The sequence below is a fragment of the Orbicella franksi genome, chromosome 10 (genome assembly GCF_964199315.1).
Source record: "Orbicella franksi chromosome 10, jaOrbFran1.1, whole genome shotgun sequence".
NCBI classification, from domain to species: Eukaryota; Metazoa; Cnidaria; class Anthozoa; order Scleractinia; family Merulinidae; genus Orbicella; species Orbicella franksi.
In genome coordinates, this window is record NC_138154.1 from 27,673,608 (window position 1) to 27,694,390 (window position 20,783).

At 40.0% G+C, this 20,783-nt stretch overlaps 3 protein-coding genes across 5 annotated transcripts in view; all 3 read left to right on the plus strand.

Annotated features, from left to right (window-relative positions):
* LOC145500914 (farnesyl pyrophosphate synthase-like) overlaps positions 1–20,783 on the plus strand; it is a 142,902-nt gene that overhangs the window by 7,690 nt on the left and 114,429 nt on the right. The window contains exons 9-10 of one of the 3 annotated variants that reach the window (XR_014051162.1): positions 33–831; positions 2,307–3,168. Coding sequence is in view for 1 of the 3 variants with exons in the window: in XM_081480465.1 (XP_081336591.1) it covers positions 33–167; positions 3,461–3,661 (336 nt within the window). In the remaining 2 variants the exon portion in view is untranslated. The other 2 variants (XR_014051161.1, XM_081480465.1) reach the window with 2 other exon arrangements.
* LOC145500917 (adenosine receptor A1-like) lies at positions 6,675–8,126 on the plus strand. Its single transcript, XM_081480469.1, has one exon. It carries the CDS (start codon positions 7,079–7,081, stop codon positions 8,042–8,044), a length of 966 nt encoding a protein of 321 aa, XP_081336595.1. The 5' UTR covers positions 6,675–7,078; the 3' UTR covers positions 8,045–8,126.
* Positions 16,620–19,935, plus strand: LOC145499763 (adenosine receptor A3-like). The gene has a single exon (XM_081479289.1). The coding sequence runs from the start codon at positions 18,112–18,114 to the stop codon at positions 19,105–19,107; it is 996 nt and encodes a 331-aa protein (XP_081335415.1). The 5' UTR covers positions 16,620–18,111; the 3' UTR covers positions 19,108–19,935.

Below are 20,783 nucleotides of genomic sequence, written 5' to 3' on the forward strand. Positions count from 1 at the left end.
GTTTTATTTTTATTTTTTTTTGGTGGTCACAGGATGACTACCTGGATTGCTATGGAGACCCTGCAGTCACGGGAAAGGTGGGAACTGATATTGAAGAAAATAAATGTTCATGGCTCATTGTTCAAGCTCTGCAAAAGATATCCACAGAGCAGATGCAAATATTAAAGGTATGACTTGTACTTACCGCAGATGCTGTGATGTGATGCGGGCTAAACTAGATATATTACTATTTATACCATGCCACAGAAAACACAGCCAATCAGAAAACAGGAAAGCCGTTGTATATTCGACGGTATTACACCCAACCTTCCCATCGTGCTCCGCGCGTATGTCGCATCGATCATGTTGGTCACTGTATTTTCTATGACGTGCAGTAAAATAGTTATTCAACGCTCTGCCGCGGTATTCCTGTAGAATATCCCACTTGCTACTTGTATTTTCATAATAAACACACTCGCCTAAGCGTTCGTGTTTTGAGGTAAACTAATGTCAAATTTCACAGCAAGTTAACAATGAAAAACACTTTTGGACAACAAAATTTAAACCACGTCAACTCGTGCCGTACTATTACGACCAGTTCCTAAAAAAATTACTCGACTTTAGGTTAACATTTAAGTTAAAGACAAACGTAACGTAGACTTTTCTAAGCCGGCTGATTTGTTATTTATTGTTCAGTTGGAAAAAAAAAAGTGTAAGCAATCAAACGAAACTGCGGAAAGCGCGTTCCTTGTCAAGAATCGGCGCATGCGCAAGTTATAACGTTACTCTTTCGATTCTGCGGTAGTAGATGAAAGTGAAGCATGATCATCGCAGTGAATTTTCCAATTTAAGGTTACAGTATACCTTCGGGTCGGCAATTTTCTTCAAATTTGGATTTTTGGGTCAAAATAGTGGTCGAAGAATAATCTCTAATTTCTGAAAAAAATTTTTGAAAAAGGCTAAATATTGGCGGAGAAAATGGCGGTTTTACGTTTTCACCGGAAGTAAAAGTTTACCTCTTGATTGACAGCCCTATGGCGCGTATGCAATCAACCGAGACGATTTTCGCGGGAATTACCTATATGGATGTCACGAATTGACTACTCAGTTGATCAGCATTGTTGTTCTGACTACCCAGCATTTTTGATATTAGGCGTGTCTCTATTACGTTATAAGTAAACATAGACCACGTGTAAACCATGGACCGGTTCGAATAAGCGAAAACAGCGAAGAACGAATGAAAATACATCAATGAGTGAAGAAGCGAAAGTTCGCCACGCGGATGAAGCTATAGTTATCGTATAAGGTGGGCAAATATTCGTGGTAAGAGAAAAGAAAGGTTCTGTAAAAATTTCGGAACTTGACAGCAATAACAGGGATGCTGACAGAGACTCTTCTGATGAGTCCGATATCGACGAATCGTCGGACTCATTGAGACCATTTGAAATATTATCCATGCATAGTTGCCCACACACAGTTGCTCTCCGCGCTGTCTTTTGTTTGTTTCCTTCGCTCAGCCACTCTAGCGTTCGTATCCTTTGTAGTCTTCCCCATTTTGCCAGACCAGCTTCAAGAAAAACCGAGCTACAGAAAAATTATCTCTCTGCCTTCGGTTCCTTGAGCGCATTGCAAAACACAAGAGTTTTTTAGAGATTCGCGCGTAAATTTCACCAGGAGGTTAACGGTAGTAAACTTTCCCTGCACTGATTGGCTTAGTTACCTGAGAACCCAGTTGAAGGCGTTTGTGGGCGGAGTTTGTTTGCGAAGCAGAAAATTTTTCTTAGCGCTGTTTTCTCGAATAAATTTTTTCACTTGAAGCAGACACTTTAAAGAGTTATAACTCAAAGGGAATTTGTTCAATTGCTCTTAAATTTGGACAGTGGCTAGTTTAACACATAAACTACAAACGCGTGTCTGGGAATTGTTAATTTCGAAATACTTTTTCTTCGAGAGCGATTTTTGTACGATCACTTCACATTTTTTTAATCCTATTTCGAAAATGTTCTGTAACTTTTTATTGCAATTGAATATGCCAAAACGCAGACACCTTTTTTAAACGCTTTGGGCCCTGAAACCGAGGAAAAAATTAAATTGGCGAAAAACGAAATTCGCTTTGACTTGTAGCTTTCGAAAGGTGATTCGGGCGCTCGCATTTAGTGGTCGTGAAAAATTCGACAATTCATTTTCTTTCAAAATTCTTGGTATAGTTTGATAGCCAGCTCCATAAGCTTTAATTTGATATAGGGGTTTAGGTATCTATAGCTTAAACTGGACGCGCTACATCGCTTGCGCGCGAGACACCCCTGAAGGTATACTGTAACCTTAAGCAATTGGAAAGAAGAAGCCTGAAAAAATCAGGACCTCAACGGGATTCGAACCCGTGACCTCCGCGATACCGGTGCGATGCTCTACCAACTGAGCTATGAAGCCACACATTGGGAGCAAGGTCAATTAATTGAGTTCATATCTTTCCGTGAGGAGTGAAATGATGTGAAGTATATATGAAATAATTCATGTTTGAACTGCGGTTGTAGATGAAAGTGAAGCATGATCATCGCAGTAAATTTTCCAATATAAGCAATTGGAAAGAAGAAGCCTGAAAAAATCATGTGTGGCTTCATAGCTCAGGTGGTAGAGCATCGCACCGGTATCGCGGAGGTCACGGGTTCGAATCCCGTTGAAGCGCTGATTTTTTTCAGGCTTCTTCTTTCCAATTGCTTAAATTGGAAAATTTACTGCGATGATCATACTTCACTTTCATCTTTCGATTCTATTGTTTATCAAGTTGTACGAAAAATAGACCGGAAATAAACATCTTCTGTGGCAAGCGTTGATGAGATAGAAAAAAGTTCTCTTGTTTTGTGTGTGTTGATTCAGGCGCAAGACATGTTCATTTCAGGGGGGTGGAGGGGGTGGTCACAAGGCAACCTTTAGTTCACCTCGTCTCGCTACGGCATAAACTTAGTGGGAGACAAGTTACTGGAAGCATTGCCCATTATCTCGTCACTGGCAATCTTGATAAATCAAGATCAATGTCAGTTTTTTTTTTTTCTCTAGCTTCTCAGCGGTCTGGAATCCTACATTCTTGAATATGATTGGCTAATTGCGCGCGCTCCAGCAGTCCGGATATTCCCATCCGGAGCCCGAATACGGACCGCTCCGAAATTTCCAATGTGGCAACTTTTCAAGGTTTTTTTTTTACACTGTTAAACAACGTAAAATGTAAACATTCAACAGGGTGAAACAATTATGCAAACAGTATCGCTTTTTGTGCCCGAAATGTCAAACCCTTGCGTACGCCAGATTTGAACTGAACGGTTTTAATTAAAATTCGACACAAAAGTTGCCTGCAAAGCAAACCTCGATCTTGAGTACGGTCCTCGGGTCGTACTCAGGACCTCGAGCATAGTTTTTCGCAGTACGGACCTCCTGGGCGGCAAATCACATATATGCACTAACGCCATCGTATTTTGTATTTTAGGAAAATTATGGAGTGAAGAGTCCTACATCGTCAGAGAAAGTCAAAGTATTATATCACGAACTAAACCTAAAGAAACTTTATGAAGAATACGAAGAAGAAAGTTACACAAGAATTCTTGAACTCATATCGCAGAAATCTGCGAATCTGCCGAAAGAAATGTTCCTAGAATTTGTAAAGAAGATCTATAAACGAGATAAATGAAAAGCTAGGGTCCAATTCTAAGAATTATTAAGATGCTAAAGCACATTGTGTCAAAAGTGGTGTTCTTTGGCTAGTGCGAAACAAGGAATATTGAATATTTTATGTGAAAAAATACTTATCGCAGTTTTATTAAGAGTCGAACACTGGGTGAAATTACATGTTTGAATTCTTTTGTAATGAGATCACTCAGATCATGGTGCATCAAAGGAATCGACGAATCGTTGCCCAGGAATCTTTGATACACCATGACCGAAGTTATCTTAGATCATTAATCCTGATCTGGATCAACCTAAAGGAAAACAGCTTTATTCAGTGCATATATCAGCTTTTAGTATAAATCTACTAGCGATCTATCACGAATGCCGTTCTCTGATTGGCTACGCTACTCACTATCTATTCTGTGATAGATAATAAGTAGCGTAACAGTGTGCCCTTGTTAACAAAATGACGGCCGCTTCTTAGCGTTTTCGAAGTGTCTGTGAAGAGCATTTAGATAAAGTTTTGAACGACTTATTATACTAAAACAATTAGATTGCTCGCTGTCGATTTCTATGCGTGATAGGAACCTCGAGCTCATAATCTAATTGTTTAATAGACAATAGTTCCGACTGGTTATGGAAAGACAACGTCTACTTACGTTTAACTACAGAGTAGCTCAACGTTTCACCACAGATTAGGTCAAGGACGGCTAAGAATTGTACCAATATGTATGATGCTCTGATAGGTGAAAGCTCTAATAAGTAAAAAGGAGAAGACATAGACAGAAGTATCGTTTTGGTTTGCTCCCTCCCAAAAAAAAAAATGACATCAAATCAAACAAAAAAAAAAAAAGAAAAAAAAGGTCATGATCTTAATCAAAACGGTCCTTTTAATTGCTGGCGTTTGGGTTGATATATATCATCTTTGCGCCAGCTTTACGTTAGCTTTACGCACGGTTCTAGCGTTGAAATGCCGGCTGTAAAGACCTTCGACGACATTTAAGTTATCGCATAAAGCTGAATGACCAAATGTAAGAAGATTTAAGCCACCGTTAATTTTTCATAAATCTCTATTTTAATGCTGTGCTGCATGTGTGAAAATATAGGCTACTTCACAGACGCACTTTAGACTAAATGACAGGCAAGCGGCGACAGGTCACACGAATTGTACTGGTGTGACAACATTTTGAAATGTTTTATATTTTCACTTTTGACGCGTATTTTTACCATCATATTTCAATTTTATGCAAGACAATGCTTTTGATCATCCATGCGGATCTCATCAGTTACCGGTACCTGGTTTTCTGTACATTTGGACACGTCCATAACAATGTCAGACACTCCGGTGCGGCCTGGCATCGAGTGGATTTATTATATCCACCATGAACTAAGCCATATAATGAAGTATTTTTGAAACGCAAAACTGTTAACAGACTTCCGCGTGAGAATCTACAGGTTTATGCACATTACTACAGACTGAATATTTCAAACCCTGTCCTCGGGACAACTTTGGGCACGGCTCGGAGAAGATGGTATGTGGACCAAACAAAAAAGTTATACACGGATACAGTTTGTTGGTTAAACGACTTTGCCTCATCCGTGCCGAGCCAAAATTTCACCCGTGCTCGAACTTAACCTCTCCAGCTCAGGTACTGGGAAGCCTTGCTCTATTACAGTAAACGACGGTGTGAAACAATTTTCTATACATATTTGCTAAGGAAGACATATTTCAAGGACTCTCATCTGTTGACATTTAGATGGAGGTTTGCAAGTAAGACCGCTGTTTCGAATCTCACATCGATTCACTGGCACGCTCTCAGTCATAATTTACGATTCACGATTCTTGCTGCCATTAACTATAATTTGGTTATAAAAATTTTGTATCTTTCATTTTCTATTTTTCTCGGAGAAAAATTAATTCGAATTCCCTACGACGAGTTGCGCGGCCTTTTCCCAAGTAGAAACTCTAAATTTTGTCCGCCATGTTTCAATGATGGAGCATGCGCACGAAGAATCAGGTACGCTGACCATTAGACTCGAACACAGAGTCTTTCCGACTCGGTCAGCGGTTGGGTCGCTGAAGAGATATCTCCCCGGTGACACCACCGCCGACAGTGCCGGAGAGACTGTGGGCTCGAAATAGGCTGACCATGATGTTGAGCCTATTACCCAAGCCAAAACATAATATCACGCCGCTTAGCGCGACAACAAAGCGATGAGCCCAAACTTCTGATGACATATGAGAAAAGGAGAATCCTTTCAAAAAGATACAGTACTTGTTAGAGCTGAAATATGAAAGGCTTCAAAATCATTTCACACCGGTAGAGATGTGTAGTCCGTCGCCCCTTGCCACCTGCTGCAGGTAATTAACTGTGAAAGTTTAGAATACATAAACTGACGCTGGAACAGCCGGTGAAAACGTTTTTAATGGATATCTGCAAATTCAAGCATCATTCCACGTCAAGATGCCTGTTTTTGACATAATGCGAAACAGTTGGGTGTTCCGCATTCAGCCTGTTGTCTCCTCAAACGCAATATTATAGCAGCCATTTTATAAGTTTGTTTTGTAGTATGGAAGGAACAGAAAATACATTTCAATGCTTAATCTTAATTATTGTAAGGAGATAATCTAGAAGGGGATAACCACTTTTATCTCCTTTTCACTTTTTCTTTGAAATTGTGAATAAACAGTTAGAATAATTAAGAGTTACTAATTTTTTTTTGCCTAATTTTTTGTGAACAGTGAAGATATGCAGTTTTAATATTTTACAATGCAAATCCTTACCAATGCAGGATAATCAATAGCATCTGTATTAAATTAGTGGCCACTTCAACCACGCCACCCTATTTCAACAATTTTTCGTATTTTTCTTATAAAGAAATAAAACTACCATAGATCAATTTATCATGCCGAATGTGATCATTGTGGTGTAGTAAATATGCAGCGAGTTTTCACAAGGATCTGTTACAAACTTATGGAAATATGAGACCCTAAACTTGTCAATTTTTGCCCAAAAATGATTGCCAGGGTAAGTTTGGAGTTCTATATTACCATGAGTTGTTATGTACTTACTAAATTCGGTAAGATCAATAGAGCGGTAAGGATTATTATTATTTTTTATTTTGAATGAGAAAACTAAAAAAAGAGTGACATTAATGGTTTTTCTTTTAATTACCTCGGATATGCTCAAACTTGTCAACTGGTGTAATATGAAACGCTTCAAACAGCGGTTATATATGATTGAAGCTACCAAAAGTCATTCTGCTTCTTATAGACCGCAGACCGAATAGAAGGCTACTCCCGAAAAAATATTCAAAAGGTGCAAGATATACTACAACGGGCTGATGTTTGGTTCTTGCGAAGAATTGAAAAACGCTCCTGTCTTGTCTATCAAGTGGGTAAACCTTTGTCTTCGCTTAATTTCGAAACTTTTGTAACATGGGAAACAGTACGAACAATACAACCTCGAATAGTACATCTTGTTTGTCGACAGATGTTTTTACCAAAGCAGAGGCCATCGCTTGGTGCAGCGCTTTTTCACTAGTATCTGTGCTTATCGTCACAGGAAACCTGCTCACCCTTGCTCTGTTTGCCATCTACAAGAAAGTCAGAAAAAACTTCTTCTTTCTAGTAATTAATATGACATGTGCTGATCTGTTGATAGGGGCTGTTTCACTGCCTATTTACATTTACAAGCCGAGGACTACGATTTTCGACGCCATTTTTTCTGTTGTCTGCTTGCAGGCCTCTATAACTTTTGCTGCCTTGATTTCTTGCGAAAGACTCTACGCCACATGTTCGCCGCTTAAATACCGAACACTGTCAGGGCGAGCATACGTCGTTGTAATTATTTTGGCGTGGACTGTAGTACTTTTGAGCTCTGCCATACTTTCCGTGTTTAGGGTTTTTGTTTCCAAGGTGGCTTATTTTTCGTTTTGGGTGACATACACCTTTGCTCTCACATTCATCATTTGCGCTTGTACTTTTGGCATTTGGAAAACATTTCAATTACACCGGCGTATGTCTTCAATACGACGAAACAGAGCTTTACAGAGCCGACGCTTGACAAAGACCTTGATGCTTATATCTCTTCTTGCTTTGCTGTCGTGGATCCCTTTAATTGTTATGAACACATTAGAGGCTCTCGGCGTCTCAGCGAACAAAAACCTTTATTACCTGACAGTTCTTTTAAATGTGTCCAATTGTTTTATAAATCATGTGGTCTATGCATTACGAATTTCTGAGTTCAGAAAAGCCTTTAGTTTTCTCTGGTGTGGAAGAAACTCAGAGATCAGGAACAAGAATGCTAATGGCGGAAAAAGTAACAGGGCTTCTGTTTTGGCCCCAGCGACACAGCTGAAATCAACAACAACTGATCTTGAGGTGCTGGATACCAAGCTCTAAACAGGCCCATCATAAACAGCAACAACAGCAACAACGCGAGATAATGAGGGAAACGAAAATGTCCCTTACCAAAAAGCAGGAAAAATTCTTTGAGGCTAAACGAAATTTTAGACTAAGTTTAAAGTAACTAAATATATAAATAAATAAATAGATAAATAAATAAATGAATAAAAAAATAAATTGATAAATAAATAAATAAATAAATAAATAAATAAATATTACATAAAAATATAATTTTTGCTCAAAATTTAACTGTAAATACTTGTAACAGTCGCTCAGTTCCTTGGAGCGTTTGATTTTTCTTTATTTTTATTTTTCTTTTTTTTTTTCATTTTAGATTTAACTTGTTTTAAATACGATTATTAGCAGTAGTAGTGGTAGCCGTAGCAGTAACCGTAGCCGTAGCCGTAGCCGTAGCCGTAGCCGTAGCCGTAGCCGTAGCCGTAGCCGTAGCCGTAGCCGTAGTAGTAGTAGTAGTAGTAGTAGTAGCAGCAGTAGCAGCAGCAGTAGCAGCAGCAGTAACAGTAGCAGTAGCAGTAGCAGTAGCAGTAGCAGTAGCAGCAGCAGTAGCAGTAGCAGTAGCAGTAGCAGCAGTAGGAGTAGCAGTAGCAGCAGTAGCAGCAGCAGCAGCAGTAGCAACAGCAGTAGCAGCAGCAGTAGCAGCAGCAGTAGCAGCAGCAGTAGCAGTAGCAGTAGCAGTAGCAGCAGTAGCAGCAGCAGCAGCAGCAGTAGCAGCAGTAGTAGCAGCAGTAGCAGCAGCAGTAGCAGCAGCAGTAGCAGTAGCAGCAGCAGTAGCAGTAACAGTAGCAGTAGCAGTAGCAGTAGCAGCAGCAGTAGCAGTAGCAGTAGCAGTAGCAGCAGTAGGAGTAGCAGTAGCAGCAGTAGCAGCAGCAGCAGCAGTAGCAACAGCAGTAGCAGCAGCAGTAGCAGCAGCAGTAGCAGCAGCAGTAGCAGCAGCAGTAGCAGTAGCAGCAGCAGTAGCAGTAGCAGTAGCAGCAGTAGGAGTAGCAGTAGCAGCAGTAGCAGCAGCAGCAGCAGTAGCAACAGCAGTAGCAGCAGCAGTAGCAGCAGCAGTAGCAGCAGCAGTAGCAGCAGCAGTAGCAGCAGCAGCAGTAGCAGTAGCAGTAGCAGCAGCAGCAGTAGCAGTAGCAGTAGCAGTAGCAGCAGCAGCAGTAGCAGCAGCAGTAGCAGTAGCAGCAGCAGTAGCAGCAGCAGCAGTAGCAGCAGCAGTAGCAGTAGCAGCAGCAGCAGTAGCAGCAGCAGTAGCAGTAGCAGTAGCAGCAGCAGCAGTAGCAGTAGCAGTAGCAGCAGCAGTAGCAGCAGCAGTAGCAGTAGCAGTAGCAGTAGCAGTAGCAGTAGCAGTAGCAGTAGCAGCAGCAGCAGTAGCAGCAGCAGTAGCAGTAGCAGCAGCAGTAGCAGTAGCAGTAGCAGTAGCAGTAGCAGTAGCAGCAGCAGCAGTAGCAGCAGCAGCAGCAGCAGTAGCAGCAGCAGTAGCAGTAGCAGTAGCAGTAGCAGCAGCAGCAGTAGCAGTAGCAGTAGCAGCAGCAGTAGCAGCAGCAGTAGCAGCAGCAGTAGCAGCAGCAGTAGCAGTAGCAGTAGCAGTAGCAGTAGCAGTAGCAGCAGCAGTAGCAGCAGCAGTAGCAGCAGCAGCAGTAGCAGCAGCAGTAGCAGTAGCAGTAGCAGTAGCAGTAGCAGTAGCAGCAGCAGTAGCAGCAGCAGCAGCAGCAGCAGTAGCAGCAGCAGTAGCAGCAGCAGTAGCAGCAGCAGTAGCAGCAGCAGTAGCAGCAGCAGCAGCGGCGGCAGCGGCGGTAGCGGTGGCAACGGTGGTAGTGCTAGTAGTAGCAGCAGCAAATAGGCGCGCGGAGAACCAATCACGATCGAGAATTTCGTTATAGATACGATTATTATTGTCATTATTATTATTATTATTATTATTATTATTATTAGAACAATGGCCACCTATAGTAAATTGAATCAGTTGCATTGTTAAGTATTGAAATAATTAAAGAATAAAACTATTGTACCATAGACAGAGCAGAGTTAACTCTCTAGTCTTGCTTTTTGGTTAACGTTCAGGCGAACTAACAGATCTAACAGGTACATTATGCAGGATAACATATTTTTTGTATGAATGCTCGGAAAAAGTCGAGTGCATCGCTGGATATAAAAAGGTCACTTTTAGATCAAGATGTCTCATAAGTATTGCTCCAATGCAAAAGACTATTGTTAGAAAACAATGTTCAGGATACATCCTAACTTGGGAGACCTTCGTAAAATCAATCCCCGGTTTGCTCACAGAGGGAAGAAATCTTTTGACAGTAATTCCGGCCAGCTGTCTTAATACGCGTCTGCATGGTGAAATTACATGTATGTTCACCATAGAGAAAGCACATATGTAAAGGTATCGCCGCGCTCGAGAATGTTGAGCTAGGCTCTTCGCGACTTCGCGAGTCCACCTTCACCACGTTTCTCACAGCAAACGATAAAGAAAATATTGAAACTACATCTCATATCTCATTTTGGGTGCAATTTTCAATTGATTCCACGCATGAAAAAGAACGTATTCTATTGACAATCACTAGTCCGGCCGGTGGCATAGCTCAGGTAACCCACAAAACCAAAACAAAAGAAAAAAAAAGGACATGATTGACTTGTTTTCTCTATCTCGGAAGACCAAAAAATTAACCCACAGGAAATTATTGCTTTTATTAAACACATTTGTATCTATCACACCCCAAACACTTATAATAACAAGCAGCAAGCTGAGGTAATGTTTAATTACGGTTCCGTTGAAAAAAAATGGAAAAGGGCACAAATGATTAAAAAGACCCCAGCTTGTACGCGGCTAAATTATAGTTGTTCACTTACATATTTCACTGGCTATCGTTGACCGATTGCTACATTTGCTGCTCACACGAAATTCAATTCAAAACCTGAAAACGGAACCCAACAAAATGATGCCATATTGCCAGTGAGTTTCGTCAGGGCTGAACAATACGCCCAGCAGTAAACTGATACATAATCTCCCCGACTGCTTCTATCACACAGAGAAAAGATTATTTCACTCTGTAAATAGTAAAATTGTCGTGAAATTTCAACTCAAGAAGCTTAAAAGCCAGCTCGCAAACGTTTAGCCATATTGAGCTTACCGGAAATCGTAGACCCGACATGCTGTTATTTTTAACATGGTTTTGGCTATACAGTATATTTCTGTGGACAGTTTTGCCTGCCTGCAATTTCCTTATTGCGAATGTTATTGCTACTTTCAGTTTAGACTCACTATTAGCCTCGCTTCATTGTTATTCTATTTCTAATATGGGCTGATCAGATGTTTTACAAATTCATTGTTTTACGTATACCAGCCGTATTTTTACTTGCAGTCCCTTGGTACATTTGTATTCACTGGAAGCCGGACGACCAAAAAATAAAATAAAAGAAAAAAAGCTATAAGCGCTAGACCCCAGGTCACACGGTTGCCTAATTTAACAACGTCGTTCCAAGATGGCGGATACTGCGAGGAAATTCCCCTGGCCAACAAAATACTAGCAGAATCGTAGAGTATTTTGTCACTTGGCAAACAAAATTCGTCTACGCTTCAATTCACCAGCGGTTCCAGAGTAAAATATGGCTGCCAGAAAATTACATGTGAGTTGAAAAGTGAGTTCGTTTGATTAAATGAAATTACCTTTTTACGATTTCGAATATAAGCTAACTCATGTCTCCACTAACAGGTAACTCGACTTCGTATCTACCATCACAGCGGACACGATCCTAGAGGTTATGGTTTCTTTCGACGTAGAATTGCTTTTTACCGACTTTCGAAGCTACACAGACTGGAAAAAGGCCCCAGCCTTGCGGGCCAAACGACGCTAACACCTGTTTAGATCGCTTACCTCCAGAATTTTGCTTTCACTAACCTATTTCCAGTATAACGGCTTTGATTTACGGACAACGATAAGGTGCGACCATAGAGAGTCCAGTTTCCGCTGTTATTGCCAACCCATACACGGAGAATTTCAAAGAACAGATAATAGCTAGTTCGTCCTTAAAACCTGGGATCTGGAAACGCTACGTGGATGACTAATTGAACCTCCTCACTGCAAAAGCGTCGATAGCTTCTCACAGCGTCTGAACAACCAGCAACATTCCTTCCGCTTTACAATTGAGACAGAGAATGACAACAAGGTCGCCTTCCTTGTCACCGCAGTTTTAAGAGACGGACGGCTGCCTCACCGTCAACGTTTACAGGAAGCCTTCGCACACTGATCAGTACTCAGCATTGTCCAGTGCCTCTATGAGTGGGCTTGACGCCTCGTAACGAAACCCTCTGGCTTCTCCGAACAAAGAAAAAGAATCTGCTCTTTGTTCTTGTCTTTAATGGTTATCCTCTTTCTTGCAGAACGTCACCAAGACCAGGAAACCGAATGCCAGAGTTAAGCCTGCGAACGAGTCTACTGTGATTTTCCCTATCCGTCAAAAGTCTATCCCAGTAAGTCTGCTGCTTAAGAGCAGCTTCGCCTAAATATCAACTAGACTTGGAAATAGCGAAAAAATCGAATTTCTTCAAACTCGCCCAGAATGAAGCCCTATGGGCACTAGTTACAAAAATATCGTTTTAAGTTCGATAAATCAAAAATTATTTTTTTCCGCAATTTTTTCGTTTCGATGCCCCAAATCGGCCAAAATCCATCGAAAATGAGCGGCATATTCAGAGGCTCGTAAACTCAAAAGCAAAAATCTTCATTACAAACTGTTTGCACGTCGTATTTGTACTTCCTTTCTTGTCTATTTAGAGCTAAATAGATCGTGATTTGATTACAACTTAAATATTTGACGAATTTTTTAAGTTAACGACCCAAGACAGCTTTACAAGAGGTCTACATTTAGCCTATTTTCAAATGCTAAAAAGGCGTTCTGGTACACGGCTTTTCCCGAAATGACTAGTTTGGTTTGAAAGAGCATTGTTTCTTCTTCAAATTACTGAAATAAAATTTTTGGGTAAATAAAATCGTGAGCGCTGAGATAGCGAACTAAATGCAGCACTTCGTCCTGAAAACGTGACCTTTGACCCAAGCTTAACGAACCAATTACTGCAAGAAAACCCGGAAGAAAAGCAAACGTTCCGTTATTTTGAAACAATTTCTAGTGATATCTCTCCGAAACCATGATTGCAAGAAACTATTTCCAGATATGAAATCTTGCAGGGTCAAAGACGGAGCTAAAGGGCGCATTTTGACACAATAACTTTGTTTGCTGAGAATTGAATTGCAGTCAATTCCAGTGAAATTTGCAAACTTGACGTATGTTAGCCGATACTTACCTGAATATTTATATTAATAGAAGAGTCGTCTTCTTGGATTAACCTTCAAAAGAAGCTGGACCCATATTTGGACACCTCAAAAAGAAGAAATTTTTAATATTCCGTGACCTACCCGATGCTATAGATTCCATGCACATGCCAACCGCATGTTTGTCGTAAAACCAACTGAACTCCACTGACAGTTTCCATGGGCAACCCCAAAATAAACAATCCCCAAAAATGTAAAGTGAAATTGGCTGTCTTCATGAACAGTTAGAAGCTAGAGTCAAGTTCTATTACCTTTAAAAAGTGCTTGATTTTATTTGTTTGCGTCGACTTTGTTTACTACTCTCACGTTCTAATGCCGCGAATCATACAATCGGTCACACCAAAACAGTGGAGACCGTGCAGACTGCAGACACTTGTTTGGGCTTTTCATTGTGACTCCTTCTTTTGGGTCTAGTTACAAAATAGTGTTAAATATATCTGAAAGTTTGTCATTTATCCACAGGCTGCACAAGCGCAGTATTTGACTTTTGATTCAATAGACAAACGCGTACAAGACTTTGTATGGGAAACTTACTCAGTCTGCACGGTCCGCAGTGTTTTGGCGTGACCGATACTACGCAGTATTCGAACGTGACAGTAACGACTGAGTGAACAAAGTAGAATCAAGTATTTTTAAAAGGTAATGGAACTTGACTCTAGCATCTAACTGTTCATGAAGACAGCCAATTTCACTTTACATTTTTGGGGATTGTTTATTTTGGGGTTGCCCATGGAAACTGTCAGTGGAGTTAAGTGAGTTTTACGACAAACCTGCGGTCGGCATGTGCATGGAATTTAAGCTAATTTATAGCAGCGGGCAGCTCACGGAACATTAAACATTTCTTCTTTTAGAGGTTTCCAAATCTGGATGCAGCTTCTTTTGAAGGTTAATCCAAGAAGACGACTCTTCTATTAATATAAATATTCAGGTAAGTATCGGCTAACATACGTCAAGTTTGCAAATTTCACTGGAATTGACTGCAATTCAATTCTCAGCAAACAAAGTTATTGTGTCAAAATGCGCCCTTTAGCTCCGTCTTTGACCCTGCAAGATTTCATATCTGGAAATAGTTTCTTGCAATCATGGTTTCGGAGAGATATCACTAGAAATTGTTTCAAAATAACGGAACGTTTGCTTTTCTTCCTGGTTTTCTTGCAGTAATTGGTTTCGTTAAGCTTGGGTCAAAGGTCACGTTTTCAGGACGAAGTGCTGCATTTAGTTCGCTATCTCAGCGCTCACGATTTTATTTACCCAAAAATTTTATTTCAGTAATTTGAAGAAGAAACAATGCTCTTTCAAACCAAACTAGTCATTTCGGGAAAAGCCGTGTACCAGAACGCCTTTTTAGCATTTGAAAATAGGCTAAATGTAGACCTCTTGTAAAGCTGTCTTGGGTCGTTAACTTAAAAAATTCGTCAAATATTTAAGTTGTAATCAAATCACGATCTATTTAGCTCTAAATAGACAAGAAAGGAAGTACAAATACGACGTGCAAACAGTTTGTAATGAAGATTTTTGCTTTTGAGTTTACGAACCTCTGAATATGCCGCTCATTTTCGATGGATTTTGGCCGATTTGGGGCATCGAAACGAAAAAATTGCGGAAAAAAATAATTTTTGATTTATCGAACTTAAAATGATATCTTTGTAACTAGTGCCCGTAGGGCTTCATTCTGGGCGAGTTTGAAGAAATTCGATTTTTTCGCTATTTCCAAGTCTAGTTGATATTTAGGCGAAGCTGCTCTTAATTCGCCATGCTTTATTTTATCCTTCTGAATGCAGTTTTATGCATATCACTGTCTCGTTCTTTTTTCTCCTACTTTTCTATTCTTTTCTAGTAGTCAGGAGCGCTCAAGTGAATAGTGTTCAAGCTTCTCGATGACTCTAACTTTGAACACGTTTTTATAACTTCTGACCAAGGTTGTATCTCCTTCATTTTGTCGAGTTCCTTGGATTCCATATGATTGTGATTTTTTAAAGCAGACTCCCTTGCTTCGTTTTCAAATTCTTCATTCAACAACTCATTCAATTTGCAAACGGCACGCATGTCAAGTGATTTTCGAGTTCCTTCTGTTGTTTTTGTGACATCGTCTTCCGGTCGTACTGGTAAGCATCCTTCGGACTAAGTTACTACTGTCTTACTAAGGTTCATGTATTCGCGCACTGTTGGTTGGTTGAAGCGTTTGCTGAGGCTAAACAGTCCAATTAATGATTTGCAGATTCCACTGCAGCTTTGGCAGACGAACTGTATCTCTTGTCGCGATTTTAAAAGTTCGCAACTACCCTTATTTTTATTTTCGCCTAGAGCAAAGTGCTGTTCTCTAGCTAGGAGTGCTCTGCGCATTTCTACTCTCCAGATCTTTCTGTCTTTGGCCAATGCCACCCACCGTCTCTAAGTTGAAGCCGGTGGATTCCATGTTCCTTTTGCACACATCCTTAAAACGAAGTCTTTGTTTACGGCATCAACGTCCGGTCATATATATTGTAAGATTGTTTAATATCTCTTGGTATCTTCATGCAAGTTATTGTAGTTACATTGTATGTCATGATGTCATATGACGTCGCACGACGCCGTTAAGTCCGCCATCTTGGATCTCACTAATTTCTCAGGAAGTTAGAAAATAACGTGAATTGGTGGGAAATTACCCAAAAATGATACCAGATCGTAAAATGGTACTAACTCTGCATGTTCCTCAAGAAAGCTTAAATTGATAAAAAACAGTATTATTCATCAATCTCGTTCCCAGAGTCTTCGTTCCCCTTGACCAGCGGTCGGAAAGCGAGAGCTCTGAGAGCAACCATTTTGGAATAACCGAAGTCTGGTGATTCTGCCCATTTGGTTTCAATGCGCAGCCTGCATCTATGGCGCATGCCTGCAACGGTTGCTCCCAGAGCTCTCGTTGTCCGACCGCTGGTCAAGGGGAACGAAGACTCTGGGAACGAGATCGCTTTAACTGTTAAAAAAACCCTGCAACAACAATAACTTCAACAAAGCAGCAGTGACGGAAATTTATAAATTACAGAACTGTCTTACAGCATGGTTTCAAATGTGTGAAAACTTTGCAACGTCGTACATGCATGGTCAACTCAGTGTAAAACTATACAGCTTATACCTTTCCTGTAACATAACGTACACATCTATCAATCATTTTCAATGGCTTCTCAGACGCCAGTTCTAGTCTGTGCGTATAATTTGTTAAATATTCTAGAAAATTGTAAATTGTTGCACTTAAAGAATTCTTCCAATGTTGATTGACTCTGTCTATTGGCTTGCATTCGCAAAAAAGTATATAATCTATTGAAGAGAGGGAGAGCAGAAATTCTATTTCCTTGGTATTTGACGTATTTACATGAATACGTGATATCGAGATAGACCAGTATACCTCTGGACTCCCGGATCCTGAACGAACGATACGCTATTGCAAAACTCCCGAAAATTCCTGTCGATTCAAACTTATCCGAAGTAATGACATATGAGAATTTACTTTGGCATAAGTTTGGCACTTTTCTGGCACTTTTAGCACGTATAACTCCCTTCCACACGTATGCACACTGCTTGTCCAAACTCAATTTTTATTTTGACCCTAGAGATGGCATTCCTGTGTCGCGTAATTTTACTGACTGAGCTGCACAGGAAGTCGTCTAGAATATTTCACTTCATTGTCAGCATTGTCTTGCCTATTGATGTCCGCTAAGAGCTACTTAGATAAATTCTATAGAGAAATGTAACTAAATGCTCAGTTGCCGTCATTAATCACTGTAAAAACCGGTGTTGTCACAATTACGGAATGCGTAAAAGTTTTGCATCAATGAGAAAAGTTAGGTGTTCACTTCGTCGCAACTTTGTCCATGAATGAACTAATGGAGACGTAGATTTAGACAAAAAAAATGCAAATTACTTACAAATAAAATCGCAGATCGAGGTTACCTCTCTTGGAACAAGGCCTGGACGCTGTTTTTTAATGGGGAAGCTGAAATTTGGGTTTTCAAGTTCGACTTGCTGATGGAAAAAGGGCTTACCACTGCTTTAGCAAGGTCACTTTAATTTTATCAATACGATGTGGTTTGACGACGAAGCCATGATTGAAAAAAAGGTATCTTATGAACCCCATGGTACGTACGGTTATAAATAGCCTCGATACACACCGTGCAAGTTATGCTTGTAAAAGTTGTCATACCTGACAACTGCAATACTTTTTCTTTACATCCAGTGTCTTTTTGGATTAACTTTTAGTCGACTCACGTTATTTTCTGAAGAAAGTTAACAGTGTATAGTTTGTCCTCGCTGTATTCCATTCTACAATTTCGCGTTCCAGAATGAAAGATCCAAGATGGTGGACGGAATGACGTCACGACCAAAATTATAATGTCTCATCCTGTTGATCGGGTCGATAAATACAGACCAATGGACGTATCAGAGGTTTGTTATACAAATGCGACTTAAGAGTCCATTATGCCTCGTATTTACTCTTCCCCCGGCTCGTTAGCGTACCTGTTAAAACAAACAAATATATATTAAGTTTGACCGCAGACTCAAATACAGTGACATCAGGATAACGTTACTCACGGACAGAAAGTTCTTTAAAGGCACGTACGAAAACCGAAATTCAGCTGGCTGACACTAGGTACTTCCGCTGAATTGAAACAAACTCCTATCTTCTCCATCGATTACTGATGTGTATAAAAACACTGCCTCGCTCAGACCGAGAACTAGGTAAACATGGAAAGCAGTTTGGAAAACACAACTTCGAATAATACGTCTTGTTCGGCGACAGATGTTTTTACCAAAGCAGATGCCATCGCTTGGTGCAGCGTTTTTTCACTAGTATCTGCGCTCATTGTCACAGGAAACCTGCTCACTATTGGTCTGTTTGCCATCTACAAGAAGGGTAGAAAAAACTTCTTTCTTGTAATAAATATGGCATGTGCCGATCTGATGCTAGGAGCTGTTTCCCTTCCTATTTACATTTTCAAGGCAATAATTCCAGTGTTGCGGACGAGTAAGAATTCGCCTCTTACTACTTTTCACAGCGTCTTTTCTGTCATCTGCTTGCAAGCCTCGATAACTTTTGCGGCCTTGATTTCTTGCGAAAGACTTTACGCCACACATAGGCCCTTGAGACTGCGAACACTGTCAGGGCGAGCATACGTCGTTGTAATTTTTTTGGCGTGGACTGTAGTACTTTTGAGCTCTGCCATACTTTCCGTGTTAAGGGTTTTTGTTTCCAAGGTGGCTTACTTCTCTTTTTGGGTGCCGTACACCTTTATTCTTACATTCATTATTTGTGCTTGTGCTCTTGGCATTTGGAAAACACTTCAATTACACCGGCGTATGTCTTCAATACGACGAAACAGAGCTTTACAAAGCCGACGCCTGACAAAGACCTTGATGCTTATATCTCTTCTTGCTTTGCTGTCGTGGATCCCTATAATTGTTATGAACACATTAGAAGCTTTAAATGTCTCAGTGAACAAAAACCTTTATCACCTGGCAGTTCTCTTAAATGTGTCCAATTGTTGTGTCAATCCCGTGGTCTGCGTATTAAGAATTCCTGAATTTAAAAAGGCCCTTGGTTTCCTCCGGTGTGGAAGAAAATCAGAGATCAGGAACATGAATGCTAATGGCAGAAGAGGTAACAGGGCTTCTGTTTTGACTCCAGCAACACAGCTGAAATCAATAACAACTGATCTTGAGGTGCTGGATACCAAGCTCTGATCGTAAGAGCGACGGTCAAACTGTATCAACATGATTACACGTCGATGTCAGTGATTATTCACTAATGCCATTGATTACTCATCGACTACCCATTGATTACCCATCGACTACTTATTGGTTACAGATATATTATTACTGATTAAAAACTGGATCATCGGATAAAGCAATTCGACAATTTTCATTGGCCGGCTTAGTCGTCATGAGTTATGAGCCTTTAAACCATGCTCTAATATGGTAAGCGTAGGCGCGATTTTTTTTGGGTCGTTTTCAGTTTTATTTTATGCTAGTTTTCTATATTTTGGTGGCGTTCAGTTAATAAAACAGATAATCCTCTCTCACTTGTTGCATAGTGAGATGATATTATTGCCAACTCATATCCAACGCGTGCTCGTGGAATATGTACAATAAAATCTTCTTCGATTTTCCGGGATTTTCTTCGTTATAATTTGCTTTGGTGAGGTCTATGGTTTGTGCAGCCATGTGTCAGTGATTATGTTAATGACAGTGCCTAATCAATGCAGTCAATGATTAATCGATGAAAATGTTGTGGCCTATGGATTATTCACTGATTATCCATTGATCATCGGCAATAATCAATAACTAATCAACTCATTTCCCATCGATTACCCATCGATTACTCATTGATTAAATTGATGCCAACGATTAATTACCTCTAGTTGTTGGTGCTTGGAGACAGAAGTGTGTCTGTTTCATGCCTCTCGTCCGTCTCCCGTAGTTCTTTCGGGCATTCTCCTAGGACATTGTATGTGCGTGTTTTAGTGTCCTCGCCGTTACTGGGCAAAGGAAAGGGTATTCACAGTAATAATAAGCAGATAATAATAATAACAATAATAGTAATAATAATAATAATAATAATAATAATAATAATAATAATAATAACAGATTTATATAAAGCTAAAATTAAAAAAATATTCTTAAGCGCTTTACAGTGGAAGATTAAGTTTACAGTAAAAATATAGAAAAATGAATTTAAAAAATAATACAGTGTAAAAAACATATTATAAGACTATGGCATGCTATACGCTAATTTTAAAAAAGTGAGTTTTTAACTTAGATTTAAAAACAGTCAGTAAATCCTAGTTTCAGATTTCATTAAGCGGTTATGGACTTTTGCCCATCGCCATTTCCATCCCAACCTCATATGTGTTTCTAGTAAACAAGTTTCAGGTTAGGTAGCGCTGATTTCTACATGTAAAGGATAGTCAGGGAAAAAGCATAAAAACGTCTTTCAAAATTCAACTTAATGCTCGATATTGAAATTTGCTTTTGTCATTCATCCTTTGTCTCTAAGTGTAAATTACTGTAAAACATTAGTCACTTAATTTAAGGTGGCTGGCAGCAGTTTCAGCACTGTCTGAGACTTAAATGTTGACGGGTCACTACAACCACTATTTATCAGTGACGCTCCGAGTGTGATGCAACAGCAACAACAACAGCAAAATTACAGTTAAATTGAAGACTGCTGATCTGCAGTGCAAGCTTTTCTTTTAGCATATTTTAGAGATCAGAATTACTATAGCCACTGGGAAGGGTTTTGGAGGTAAAGTGTTTTGAAATCTATTATAGGAAAATTCATTACCTGACTCGTGAATTCCACGTTAATAAAATTTCACTTGACAAACCGACACCGTACGAATCGCGTAAAAATTTTACTG